General features: G+C 36.8%; 1 protein-coding gene across 5 annotated transcripts in view; it reads right to left on the bottom strand.

Annotated features, from left to right (window-relative positions):
* Nucleotides 1-226: 226 nt before the first annotated feature.
* The window catches only part of ASB7 (ankyrin repeat and SOCS box containing 7), a 30,497-nt gene continuing 16,432 nt past the window's right edge, over nt 227-14,291 (bottom strand). For 2 of the 5 annotated variants that reach the window (XM_080397243.1, XM_080397242.1), the window contains 2 exons: nt 12,924-13,529; nt 227-2,698 (listed from right to left, as the gene is read on the bottom strand). In XM_080397243.1, the coding sequence (XP_080253369.1) occupies nt 2,559-2,698; nt 12,924-13,529 (746 nt within the window). In that variant the 3' untranslated portion in view covers nt 227-2,558. Of the gene's footprint in view, nt 2,699-4,532; nt 4,633-10,718; nt 13,530-14,291 lie in introns of all 5 variants that reach the window. The other 3 variants (XM_080397244.1, XR_013929726.1, XR_013929727.1) reach the window with 3 other exon arrangements.

Here is a 14,291-nt window from a genome sequence, read left to right as displayed (position 1 = left end):
ATAATGGAATTACACATTTCTTCATTAAATAGCATTCTTGTTACCAACAAAGTCTTCCATAATTTTCTTCAGTCACAGCAACAGACAGAACAAATAATTTGCCCTTAATATAGATTGCAACTAAAATAGACTCTAGATTACCTTAGAAAATATTACTGTAAAAATTCAGTGGAGAAGGACATTGGTTTAGACCAACTTACAAATGTAGTGAACAATACTATTTAAAAAAAAAAAAAAAAAAAGCAATTTTAGGGTTCTGATCTCACATCATAAAACTGAAGATTCATGCTTAAAACCTGCGAGTCAATGCTTAACATCTGTCCTGTCTCAGTACTGGAGAGCTTAATGGCTGGTTTTTTTTGTTTCGATAGGAGCCGGCAGACACCATCACACACACAAGCTCACGCGCACACCCCACCCACGCTCTCAGCTTGTCCCTGCTACAATGCCACCCCCATCACATACAACCTGGAGGAAGCACTCTGTAAAGCTCTGCTGCCTAGAGCTGAGCACCGCATGCGCTGTGTGGTGTTAAGGCTGGACGTACTTGCTCGCTCATGCTGCTGAGACACGAACTTTTTGGTCGCTGCTCAAGCAGGCTGGACTTGAACCCATACAAGTTGGAGATAAAAAGGTTCAGCATCCCATTACCAATCTTCTGAGCCATGAATCTCCAAAATCACTTACTGTTTGGAAACCTGATGCAATGCCAGGGACAATAGAGAAAGACAATTCTCCTTGCTTGCCATAATTGCGGAACGTCCATTAGCAGTGATAAGGTTCATGCTCAAGGAACTGCAGTCTAGGGTTATAAGATATTAAAAGAAACTAGCACATTAAATAATATAATATTAAAAGGAACTAGCACATTAAATAATATATCGGCTTCACCTTGCTTTTCATATTTTTAATATTAAATGTTTTGAAAGTGACAGTGTTAAACTTAAAAGCTACCACCGTTTCCTTTCATCTCCCCACTTCCATTGGTATAATTGGTACAAAAGCACTCCTGATATTAGAGGCTCTTTCGGAGCCAGTAGGATGGCAAAACAAAAGTAGAGCACGCTGGCAAGAACCTTATGACGACTCCGTAATCTCTTGAAAATAAAGAGAGTGAAACAACTGCACATTTTGGCCCAATTTTTTTTTTTTTTTGATAGCAAGAACTTTTTCTTTTTATGATCAGAAACAAAACTCTTTCACAAATCTTTTGGATATCTAGTATGAAAAACACATCCAGTAGCCAAATTTCAGTACCCCTTTTAGTTGCTGCTTTCAGATTAATTGCAAAATTTAAACTTCCAATATGAATGAGGCTTTTCTTGTTAGTGCACATATAAAATGCATCTTAATAACTTATGTGCACTTCCCACTCTCTAACCTGAAACTGAATTTCAGAGCAATCAACAACAGCAACAAAAAAATCCATCACTGCTTTTTAAACAAAAGGGTTTGACCAATTCCTTTTCTTATTTTTAAGTGGACATGATTTGGCTGAGAACCCGTACATAAAATTTTAACTGAAAGTGAAAAAAAGCAGGTTATACATTCATGAAATTCAGGGAGTAATAACGAACAGCAACTGCTGCATCACTTTGTAATGTCATGTCAACACTACAGCAGGGCAGCAGTTCCTATTCTCACAAATAATGCACCGAGACTAAATGAGGAATAGTGTGCGTAGGGGAATCACACATGAAGGTAAAATACATTAGAAAGATTATTGCACAGGAGGCACTGTATGAGAAACAGAATACATTGGCTTAAAAAAAAAAAAAAAAAAAACACACCTCCAGATTTGTTTACCCTTTAGTTAATGTAAAAAAATTCAGCGGCTATGCCTCTTTGTAGTGTACTGCCACTGTTAAAAATAGACTTACAAACAGCCACCCATCATAACAGGGAATGTCAGGAAAGAAGAGGGCCTGAATTTTATGGGCATCCCAACTATAACACTTAGAAGAATAATATGAAAAGAGCCAATGCATAGACCCTCAAATTGAATAGGGTAACTGCATTTTTCTTTAATTTCCAAATCATACTCGTACAGTACCCTACCACGCATTGATTATCAACTCTTCCCTTTATCCTGCAAAAACATAGACCCTGGCAGAGACAAGAGTCCCAGCAGATAACAGGGCTCTAGAGGTCTTTCTATCAGTATCCTTTTGCAGGACCAGTGCCTTGATTTCCAAATTTTATTTTCTTGAATAATTGCTCAGCATGCCAATTCAAACCAACCACTTCCCTCGAGAGGCTACCTTCCATCTTCACTGCAAGTCTGCACACTTAATGTGAAAACAAACAAACAAAAAGCCAACAGCAATTTTTAAAATGTAATATTGTATAGAAAGCTTGGACCTTATAAACTTGGACCAAGAAACCAAAAATTAAGACCTTCTAGCGTGTGGTATAAAAAACCCAAGGAAGTGTATACCTGCCTTCTGACTTCACAGAAAAATCAGAATTTGCATAGGATATACTTTGTGCAAGGCAACAAGCCTCTTCAGTATCTGGAATATAACTAATCTTGCTCAGAGTTCTTCTCTTCATGGATATCAGATATCATCAAATTTGTGTTTTAAGTAGTCTTTCATGACCTTGGCAATGGGTAGTTCATCAAGTAGTTTTAGGTTTTGAAGGCCTATACATTGACGGATTTTAATTCGGCATAGATCTTGCAAGTTTCTGGGCTGTCCTGAAAAGACAAAAGGAACACATAAAAGTAAAATGATCACATTTTAAACATACATTAAGAGATCATTTACTCAGTAAAATCACAGGTGTTTACTGTTTTCTAAGAGGCAGAGGGAAGGGAACAGTACAACAGAAAAAGGGAAGTCAGTATTTTTCTAATGAACAATTCAATGAATTCAAGGGATGAATCCTAAAAATATTTTTCCATGCACATAATTTTACTGATGCCAGTGTAAAGTGACATTATTCATGTGAGGATTCCCATGAGGCGGCAACACATGCTTAAGCACTGTAGAACAGCATAACTCCTCCATTTAACTTTTTGTGGGGTTTTTGTTTTGGTTTTTTTTTTTTCTTCCTATCCTTGTAACAGCTGGGGGAAAAAACCCTCAGTCTTGCTTTTTTTCAAACATTAAGACAAAAACTGTTATGTTCAACTGTAACAGGACTAGGCGTTTCCTTAGAGAGTGAAGCTTTATAAGAGTAATACAAGGATCACGTGGCAGAGTTAGAGGTTGCTTTTTCTTTTCTAATGAAAAGATGAGGCCTTTAGATGCTTTGGATGCAGCCACCACCTTGTCAAACAGAAAGAGATGAAAATACAAGTTAACCACTGTCCACAGAGGAAAAGTTTTACTGATATCACACAAACTACAGAATTTCTAGCAAGGATTTTTTCCGAAGTAATCGGTTCCATTTCATTTTTAACAGGAAACTATTCAACCACCTTGAAAAACGGTCCCCCACGCAACACAACGCAAGAAAGGTTAACCTAGCCTTGCCTCTGAACGTACCCAGCAGAGGATCCCAAGGAAGAAAGAAAAAGAGCAGAACAACAGACATTGAGAAATCCTGTCCCGATATACCCTGATTGCACACAGATCTATGTCTTTAATAGCTGCGAATGGCTTGCCCTTTGTAAATCTGTCTAATGTTTTTTGAACCCATTCATATTTTCAGAACCCAAAACATCCTGTGGCAACAAGTTTCACAATATAATTAGGCGTTGGCTGGAAAACTACAAAGTACTTTTATTTATTTTAGATCTGCTTCCTGATTGCTTTGTTGGGTGCTTACCATTCTTTAAGTCACAAAAAAATAAACCAATCCAAGTAATTGTTCTCATGTCAGTCATGATTTTACATACCTTTATATTAATCTCCATCCTCCACTCACGCTCAGTACCTCTTTCCAAAGCTGAAGATTCTATTTAATAATCTCCCACCATGGGAACCACTCCAAACCTCGGACCAAAGCAGCTGCCTGCCTTTGTGCTTTTTCCTCATTCAGTTATACCTTTTTTTAAAATTATCCCAATAACACACTGAAGCCGGGCTGATCAGTATCTTGATCATTGACTCAGCTGTGTCATGGCCAAAAAAAATAAAAAAAAAAAAAAAAAAAAAAAAGAGAGAGAGAGAAAAAGAAAAGAGGCTTCCACTGTTATGGCACCCAATGGCTGTCCAAGTCAAAATACTCGGCACCACGAACAATGTAGGTGCTTATGCTGGCATCAAGATAATCTGTTGCCAACAGAGCAACTTACTGCAGTCATTATCATCTGTATAATCTTTAATGGTAAAAGACGGTGCTTGTTTTTGCAAAGAAAGGCATGGCAATTTTATTGAGCTGACTGCTTGACTCAATCGTTTCTTTAAAAAGCAGTTCAAAACAACAAAAGCGACTTTAAATATCCAATTAGCTGCCTGACATTTCCAGAGCTGCCACCAATTCAGCAGGACATTTCTGAATGAGGAAATGCCTTCCATAGGGGGCTCAACGTGGGCGGGCTTTACAGTGGACAGTAGGATGCTGTCAGCTCACCGGGCACAAACCTGTTCATGGGAGACAGGAGAGTTTTTCTCGCCCAAGCCGGCCCCAGAGCCCGTCCCTTCTTCCATCCTCCTCCTAGTTCAGCAACAAACCTTCTATCAGCTAAATAGACATTGACATTATGAGTTTATTAGACTTTCCTGGTAAGCACAGAGTAAAGAGATTATGAAACTATTTCCTGTTTTCTACTTTGGGCATTCTGTACATGGTTTCAGTTACCCTTTACAGCAAGTTCCTCCTTTTTTCCCCCTGCGTGGGCTTTTCTATAGAAATGGGCTGACAGACAGGTATACACTGGGATTTATCTTAAGCACCAAAATTATCCGAGGTAAGCTAGCAGAAGTAATGCATGAAAATAGTCTCGGTCTGTTTTTAAAGAAATTAGATTTGAAATTAAAGAACATGAAACTTTGAGTTTCCTTCACAGAAGTTTAAAATACTTTTTTTATACTTACCACCACAGTACCTAAACGTCAATTTATTTTTAATTATATCCTTCAGCCATGCTTAGAATACAGATCATTAGTTACTTTGTCCACTGGTGGTTTCTTCTTCACATTTTATTATTTTTTTTCAACCTGAAGGAATGAATTTATACAACTCTAACAGCTGAATGCTCAAGCTTCTGGGGAAAAAAAGTTACTTTTGGTAAGAAACCAAGCAGAGGAATCTTTACGGTGATAAAGAAATAGTTCTAATGCTTTAAATGTGAATGTAAGTAAGGTTCAGAAAGGATGCACCTTTTCAAAAGTTACCTGCAAATAACAGAGTTAGAGGGCAATAGAGATGTGTATTTTCTGTAGTAGAGTACACAATAATACAGCTATGAGACACTGATTTCTGGTTTCAGAAATGAATGCCTTTTAATTAACATCCTATGGGTTTTTTGAGAACAAAATGGAACAGACAACTTAAAATACCCAGAAGAAATTGGTCATCAGTTAATTCAGAAAGACCCGATTATCAAATATATGACATTTTCCCCTGATAAGCCTAAAAATATTTCCTGAGAATGTGTTAACAATGGACATTTCCAGTGTTAAGCACCAGTTGCTACATCTAGTGGCTGTTAGTGTCTTAGGTCACGCCTCGCAAATTCCAGGGTTATTAATGCATTTGTGATTTATTAGAAACGGTGTCTAGAACACTTACTCATTCTTGGTTGCATCTGAATGAAAGAGAAAAAAAATAAAGGATTACAGACCAATGTCAGTGAACCTTGGTTTGGCAAATGAAAAATGTTATCAGTAATTCAACAAAGTAAGGCAAGTTCAGTGATGAATAAAGTTCTGCTTAAAAACGATTTGGAAGTAGCAGCTTTGGTTATATCCTGCATCACAAGTTTGGAAAGTTATTTAGGCAAATAAGCAAGAAAGGAAGGGAATTAAAAAATTAAGAAAAAAAAACAAACCCACAAACAGAAAAGGTAAGATTGACCTAATTACCATTCTCATGCAAAACAGTGACATAAAACTACTGATCAACATTAAAAAAAACCAACACATCCCTGACCCAGCCGCAGAGGGACACCTTGCCGATAGCAGTGCTGCTATGCTGGAGCAGCCGGGTTATTGTCAGGCTGCTACACAACCTCAATTACCATCAAGGCAGCAAACACCTGCTGCTGTTGTAGAGCTGAAGGTTTGCTAATGTGTTCACCAAAACAAGTTAGATACTTCAGTCGGCTTGTTTTGCACACCTTATAGTGATAATCAAATAAATTAGAAGTATTAATTACAGGAGAGGAAAAAAAAAAAAAGAAAAAAAAAAAAAAAAAAAAAAAAGATGTGTAGCTCATCTTTTGTCTTGAACAGCTTGTGCTACATGCTGTCACAGAAAGCAGAAATCCCCACCAATGCACTTCTGTATAGTTTCCTAAGCATGACAGAAAAGTTACTTCCAAACAGAAGAAATGTAAAACACAGGGTTATAAAATTGAGGAATTGCTTTTTTGATTTTTGTTTCTTTCTAGACGCAGCAGACTTCAGTGCATATAAAATCTAAACATCTTTCTAACTCAGTTCTTCAACTGCTAACAAAGAAAGTTCCTGAGCTTCCGCCTCCTCCTTGAATAATTAATCATTATTTTACTTAAATAATGAAATACGCCTTTTAAATTATTATTAATAGATTGACCTTCTTCAGTAAAGCAAGTGGGGTTAAAATGAGCATGTTTTCACAGCAAGGAATTCCAATTAATCATGAATTTCCACTCAATAGCCCATTCCTTTCCTTTTTGCAGTTTCGAGATATTTCTGCTATTCTATCTGGGAGTTTTCTATCCTAGAAACAGACAAAACTTGCATTTAGGGTTTATTACCTATACAAGAGACTGTAGATCAGCATTACAACTGCTCCGCAACTTATACATTTAGACCTCCGCCTGTTCATTTTTCCTATGCAGCCCATGCTCCCCAAGAAATAAAACACTAATTCACCGAATAGGTGTATTTGTAAGGATCATTTAGGCGTAGCATTAGACCTAGTACCTCTGACAACACTGATTTTTAGAGACATTCACCCAGTTTCAAGCAAAAGTGTTGTAATGGTGAGAAGGGGGAATCCCTACCAGTTTCCTCCTCTGAAGGTACACCGGCCCCCGTGCAAAGCAAAAATCATGAACTGACCTGTTCTGTTACCCAAGAGAAAACTTAGGAGTAACTGAAATTAATATGCTTGTATGCTACAAGAACTTTCTCTCTGATGTATTGTTCTGCCTACTAAAAAAAAAATAACCAAACAAAAAAAACTTTAAAAGCAAACAGTGTCATTGGTTTGAAGTGGATACATAGTTTCTGAAGAAGTTAAAAACCAAAAAAACCAACATCAGTTACCTTTCAGAAGCTGCCCACAGTTTTCGCTGCAATATTAATGCATTTCTCTAGAAAAAGAGCTTACAGTGTTATTTCTCAAACTGAGCCTCTGCCTCCCCCGGGAATTGTGAAAGGCTGAAAACAGTAGCAAGAAACCATTTGGTAGTTTCTTTTTAGTGACAAAGGAAACTTAAAAATTAAGAGTTTTGTAAAACATTAATTAAAAAAAAGTTGAAACCAGGCTGATACATGGTTGGCAGCAACTCAGTTCCTCTAGAATATCAGAATAAGTATTTATATCCAGAGCTAACTATTAAATCCATCCCTTATTTCACAATCGTGAAGGAACTCAGCTACTACCAGCAATAAAATTTAATCACAATTTTGTTGGCTTCAGGGTGTGTGTGCGCGGAAAATTAACATTGAACTTATCAACTGAAAACTCACATCCACCAGCCGAGAAACACACTGATGAGGATGCACAAACAGGATCATGCTGAAAGGATGCCATTACCTAGTAAATGGCTGTTGCTGAGCTGAACGGGAATTCAGCTGTTCATTGCAATAGCAGTAGGTCTAACAGTTTAGTAAATGCGTGGTCTTGCACTCTGTAAAAAAACAGCAGCAGAATAACTAGAGAGGATATCTGGTTTTCCAGCATTCAAAATGCCAGAAAAAGCTAGTTGCAAGAATCTATAGGTCTGATATATTAATATAAGACATGAATTTAGAGAGAAAGAAAATTACAGAGCGTTCACTGAGAAAGTGAACAAACTCCTTGAACCAGTATCTAGCTCAACAGGACAAAACCTAGTTTAAAATTATTTTTAACTGGGTATCATACAAGTTAATTAAAAAGTTCTAGTTTAATTTTGTGTTCAGTATACCTCTGTTAGAATACTTGAGCTTGAAGTATGTTCTCATTGCTCTTTGAAAAATAATTCTCCACAATGGGTTTTAGATGTTTATTAAATTACAGTATATCTGGCACAGAAAATATGTACCAAGGAGGAGTGTATTTTGGACTGAAAATTTATATATAGAAAAGCAGAGTGCCAGTAAAGCTCAATGTTAAATATAACAGGTGTATTTTGCAATGAAATTAAAATTCAAATATGCTTGCATAAGATATTTTTAAAAAAATATTTTGTAACATTTCTATGAATTCAGTCTTACTGAAATTGCTATGGAAATTCAACTAAGAATTTCAATACCATAATATTTATCTATTTTTAGGAGACAGTAAGTGTTCTGAACATAAAGACAGGCTTAAGATGCATTTTTACACTATTTTTACATTATAACAGAGTACAACATAGGTGTGCAAATGGGAGTGGGGGATGGCTGCACCTTACATACCACATATAAAAATACGTATTTAAAAATACTGCTTTTTACATAGGCCTCTTCAAAAAACTCTTCCAAAGTATACAACTGCATATAGCTATACAAAAATTATTCAACTGCTCAATATAAACCATCAGCTACACTGAGTCAGTAGCTACATTTTTCAGTATCACACTAAGCAATTCTGAGTTGAGAGTTAAACAATTATTTGAAAGGTACCTTCCCTCTTTCTAGACAAAAAAAAATAATTGGCTATGTCTTTATAATGATATCAAAAACTATACTGTCTTTAACAAACAGGTACCTGCAGTCTGCAGAAAGTAATCGTAATTCAGATTATATTTGTTTATCACTGATCCAGCTAAACTGAAAACCATAAAAATAACCCTCTTACCCTAGTTCCCTGCGTAACTCTTGATGAGAAAGCAGAACACATTCGTTAGTGCAAGATTTCCAGCAGCACCCAAGGAAGCAAGCAGTCAAAGCAGGCAACTCCAGGAAAGTTCTTCTGTGTTATAACAAACATGAAGATAACCATTTCCTTTGCAATTATCCACATAATAAAGTATGTGGAAGTCCACTTAATTCACTATGGCACTTCTGTATTAGGAAAAAGTTTAAACTATGCAGAGACTCTTTTGAAAAAGTTCTTCCAGTAAAAAATAATTAAAAATCCCAGTGAAAAGTTACTTTTATTTAGCAAAGGGATAGAGACAGAGAATGTATAAGGATTTCCTTAATGGGACTTTTGTCTTAAGTTTTTCTGCACATTTACAGTGCTATACGAATCTAACCAAAAACCTATACTCTCTAGTCAAAACCAAATATCTGCCCTTTTGAAAATTAAAAGAAGGAATGCAGATGGAATATTTGTAGTTTAATTCATTTGGTGACCTTTAGATCTTGTTCCAGACCTGAAGTTAGTTCTTTGGTACCTGTTAACATATTTGCCATGTTACACTACTATGGCCACATCCACTTACTCAGCTATTTGCCCCGACACAGACAAGCCATTTGCACAGCCAGTCATAGACACTTGTGCTATGTTACCTGAACAGTGATTAAATTAAATGACAGCTACAGGGAGAGGAAAGGGTTCAAGCTTTTTTTGAATTTCTAGTATCTTAAAGTTTATTTAAACCTTGAAGTATTTTTCTAATACTTGCATTTTTTCCTACCTGCAGCATTCTCTTTTTAAGTTTAATATTAAATCCCATCCAACTTCAGCTTCAACACGGATCATAAATCATTCCATCCAGGACTGTAATTGCACATGTTAATTCTGTAGACATAGACACTATCAAAAAATCCCAGTATGTCTATATGTCTATCTTCAGATACATTACATACATGCATCTCTGAATTCTGCATTAGTGTATTCCAAGATTAACCCACTGACACTCCTGAAGAGGCAGGTTCGGATCTCAAAAACCTGAAGGATTATACTGAAGTGCTCCGCAACAACTCTTTATCAATGATCTCAAGGACTATGAAAAGGAAGGCAATTAATAAAACCATTGAGCAATGTTCATCTTCAATATTGTTTTTTTCACAGGGAGGCTTTAATCACTTTTATATTGAAAAAGGGGGGTGGGGGGGTGGCAGGGGAGGGAATGAGTGACCATCTAAACACCAAGCCAACGGCAGACTCATGATGAAAGACTTTGTTGTTCCTGACTTCCAGCTTTGTGCTTAAAGACTGAGACACAACCACAGAATAACTTCCTTCCTCTTGCAATTATTTTCGGAGCAAAGGAATCTCTCTACCTGTAACCAGGAAGAATAGCAGACATCCAAGGTCAAAACCCAAACTCAAATATCTTCCTGCAGACTCTCACGGCCAATACCAAGTATTTCTGAGAGCTTGGTTTCTTGCCTATCATTCACAACCAGGGACCTGGGCTAAAGGCTGCAATTAATACTGATTATAATATCTACCAAAACAAAAAGAAATTCACATACGTTGTCTTCTAAGGAACTGAAACTGTACAAATATGTTTTCCGAGTATAAAAAAAATTGCTACTTACATTTTACATGCAGACTGCTAAATAGTATCCCATTTATATGAAGCATGCAATTGCTTTCACTTGAAGACACCGATCTCTTTGGTAACTTTCATAGTTCACATACATTAATCTTCAAGCTTAAAAATTTACTGCAAAAATTTAAAATCTACTTCAAAAGTAAAAACTAGTTTCTGTTTCACTATCAAATATACTCTTCAAAGCTGCAGATGCATATCTAAAACTTACAGCTACAGATTTCTATATTCAGCACTTCATGTAATGTTCAAATAAACAAACCAGAAATTCCCGTTAAGCCTTAGGACTAAGGCACTGTTAGCAACTACAAGAGATAATTTCAGGACAACCGCTAGAAGTCTCTAAAAATTTACTAAATTTTTCTTCTAGTAAATACACATTGCAACAGACTCAGAAGCAAGATTCTTCCCCGAAGTGCTACAGCGTGACATCTCAGCAATTCCCTGTACACAGTCCGATCTAATTGGGAACTCCACTACTAAAATCCCAGCTTGTTTTTTATCCATTTCATCTGCCCTGCACTATGTTATTAAAGTGATTATTCACGAAAACCGTGGAAGACAGTGTTTGGGCAGAGTCTGTTTATAGCTGTTTGTAAACATACAGTCACAGTAATTTTGCTCAGAAACACAAAGCTGAAGTGGTTTTGTCAGCACCAGCCCTCCCTGCTTTCCCAGTATCTCCCTCCATCAGCACAAAACTGGATTAGGTCCAGCACTGTTACATCGGCCATAAAATTAAGCTACTTTCTTGTAGCAGAATTTACTTCTTACTTAATGTTAAAGGTTTAAGGTATGGAATTTGCAAACTAAAAGTTACAGTACCAGTTTCCAACTTCCTGAATTAGTCTTCAGACACCGAGGCAACACTGAAGCAGTCTAAACCTTTGTGTTTCCAGGTACGTCCCAAGACTGTGAAAAATTGCAAGTCTGGATATTTATCATCTACTAATAACCCTGCTGGTGCTACTATATAGTGAGAGGCTCCCAAAAAGGAAACCAGAAGGAAATGCATTTGAATGAGAAGGGGCAACCAAATTAAAGCAAAATCCTTTAGTTACTTGTATTTCTTATTATCAACTTCCACCTTTCCAAAAATTCTCTTTGGATTTCAGACATGAGCAAAAATACCACAAATCATTAAGACAAAAACGAAATCCCAAATGCTTATTTGTGTCAGCTACTGACAACAGATCTCAGCTGATTCACCCCCACACTAAATTTCAATTTCTTTGCAGAGTATATGGTTGCTTAAGTCTCATAAAAAACTACCACATCCCCAAAAAAATAATAAAAGGAACTGTAGGGGGAAAAAAACCCCAATATATGAAATACTCCATCCTCTGTAGTGCAAAGATCATCCTAGCTGGATGATAAATTATCAGGCCACCTTAACGTGTTTGAATTAGCAAACCCCTGCTATTGCTTATCAGCAATGAATAAATGCTTTGGGCAACACTACAGTCATGAAACACTATTATAGCATTCCATATTGATGAGAGAGGAAGAGAAAATTCTCATCAGATCTAGTACACCAAAACTGATAATCAAAAGTGACCAGAATATTAGGAGCCTAATACTCATTTTAAATACTGGAAGTCATGACAAGTTAAAATCTCTTTCATATTTCAAAGACATCAACAAAATCAAATCAAAGTTACACAGCACATGAAACCCCTTCAAGTTGCACGAATGATCTAAGCTATTTTGTTGTCTGGTGTTGGGGAGAGGAGGAGAGAGAATGTGGGAGAACACAAAGCAGAAAAAGCTCTTTTCTGCCCTAGTCATGGTGCCAGATGAAAAAGCCTGCAACTGCAGAGTATTTGCACGGCAATTAAAAAAGAAAGCAAAAGACACTAACAAACCCTAAACAAACAACAAAACAAAACCCCAAACATTGTATGTGCTAAGGCCATTAATAAAATGAGATTGCACAGTTCATTTTTTTTAAAAAGGAATGCCTCCCGCAGATATTTAAACAAAACTAATTTAAACAAAATATACTTAACATTAGCACCTTTGCCGAGCAAGAGATTCCCAGTATCACAATCCCTTCACCTTCCCAGAAATTTTCTAGTGCATTTAAATAGCATCAAGGGGCAGAGAGGAAGCATTTTTTTTCTGGGGCTAAATTCAAAGAAGGCTTTTAGAGGACATTGTGTCCTGTGATTAACTTCTCTTACATACATACTTGTCACTTCTTGTAAGAAATCCAGACACGGTCGGCTACTTCCAGAAATACTTATTGAAACAGCCAGTGGGGTCTGTCCTTCATAGTTCCTTGTGTTAGTGTCTGCTCCGTAATTATACAACATTTGTGCACAAAGCACATCATCTCTAAGAGCAGACAAGTGTAAGGGTGTCTGTCCATCTTCCAAGCGACCCAAGTTTGTATCCGCCCCTCTCTGAAGAAACATTCGGCAGTAAGAGTGATTGCTTTTGATCACAGCGTATCGTAACAGGAAACCATTTTGAATGTCGATGTTGGCATTGTGATCCAGAAGGATTTTCACACAGCTTGACCTCTCTCGGATAATGGCCAGCTGAAGTGGTGTAGTACCTTTATCACTGAGCGGATCAACCTCAGCCTTGAACTCCAACAGGAGTCTGACAAATGAGTCTCTGCCATAGTGGGCTGCTACATGGAGGGGAGTCCAACCATCGTTGCTCTTTGCATTAATAATGTCACTTCTATATTCAGATTCCAACATCAAGCGTGCAATCCTCGCTCGGCCATGCATGGCTGCATAATGCAGAGCAGTGAAGCCTCCAATTAAGTCCTTAACTGTGGGATCAGCTGAAGTTAAAATAAAATTAAAAAATAATTAGAGGGCATTACAGTAATCCAGCGCTGGCTGTAAAAAAAAAATAATCAAATGGTTGAATGTTAGTCTTTTCAGGCATAGCTTGACAGGATTTTTTGTACTTCAAACTAATTCTTGCTTTCATGAACACACTATTTTTAAGAAAAAGTTAAATTATATTTAAGAAAGTGTTACACAAAAAAAAGACCTTTTCTTTCACATACATATGTTTCCATTTGACAGATAGTTTTCCACATCTTCCTCGCACTCTTAGGCTAATTACTCAAATCTCTCTGTCCACCCAGTATTCCTCCAGCTCTACAATATTACATTTCTTTCTCAATGTTCAACTTTTTTATTTTCCCTTGTGTTGCACTTCTTGGTCTTAAAAAGAAGCATGTGTAGAAACATCTGCTGTCCCAAATTGCGGATGTTTTGTGGTCTGGCAGCATTGTATTGTTTTTAGGGTGTAATACTGTATTAGGTAAAATGTTTCTCTGTGGTCTGCAGGATTTCCAAAGCATGTAGGATATATGTTATTTTAGATTATCTTGATAAAGTCTGTTTTTATAGATGATGAATCTGTTCTGAGTTTATAGTTTTACAAAAATTTAAGGTTTTACAAGAATGTAAGCATCCACTTATGGAAGGAGTCAGGAAAAATGTTAGTGCAGAATACAAGCGATTACACAGATTTATTTTTTTTCCTCCCCAACACAGCACAAAAATTCAATCTGATTAAAAATTAAAATAAG

This window comes from Falco punctatus, assembly GCF_963210335.1.
Source record: "Falco punctatus genome assembly, chromosome: 7".
Classification (NCBI taxonomy): domain Eukaryota; kingdom Metazoa; phylum Chordata; class Aves; order Falconiformes; family Falconidae; genus Falco; species Falco punctatus.
This window is presented reverse-complemented; position numbering and strand designations above follow the sequence as displayed.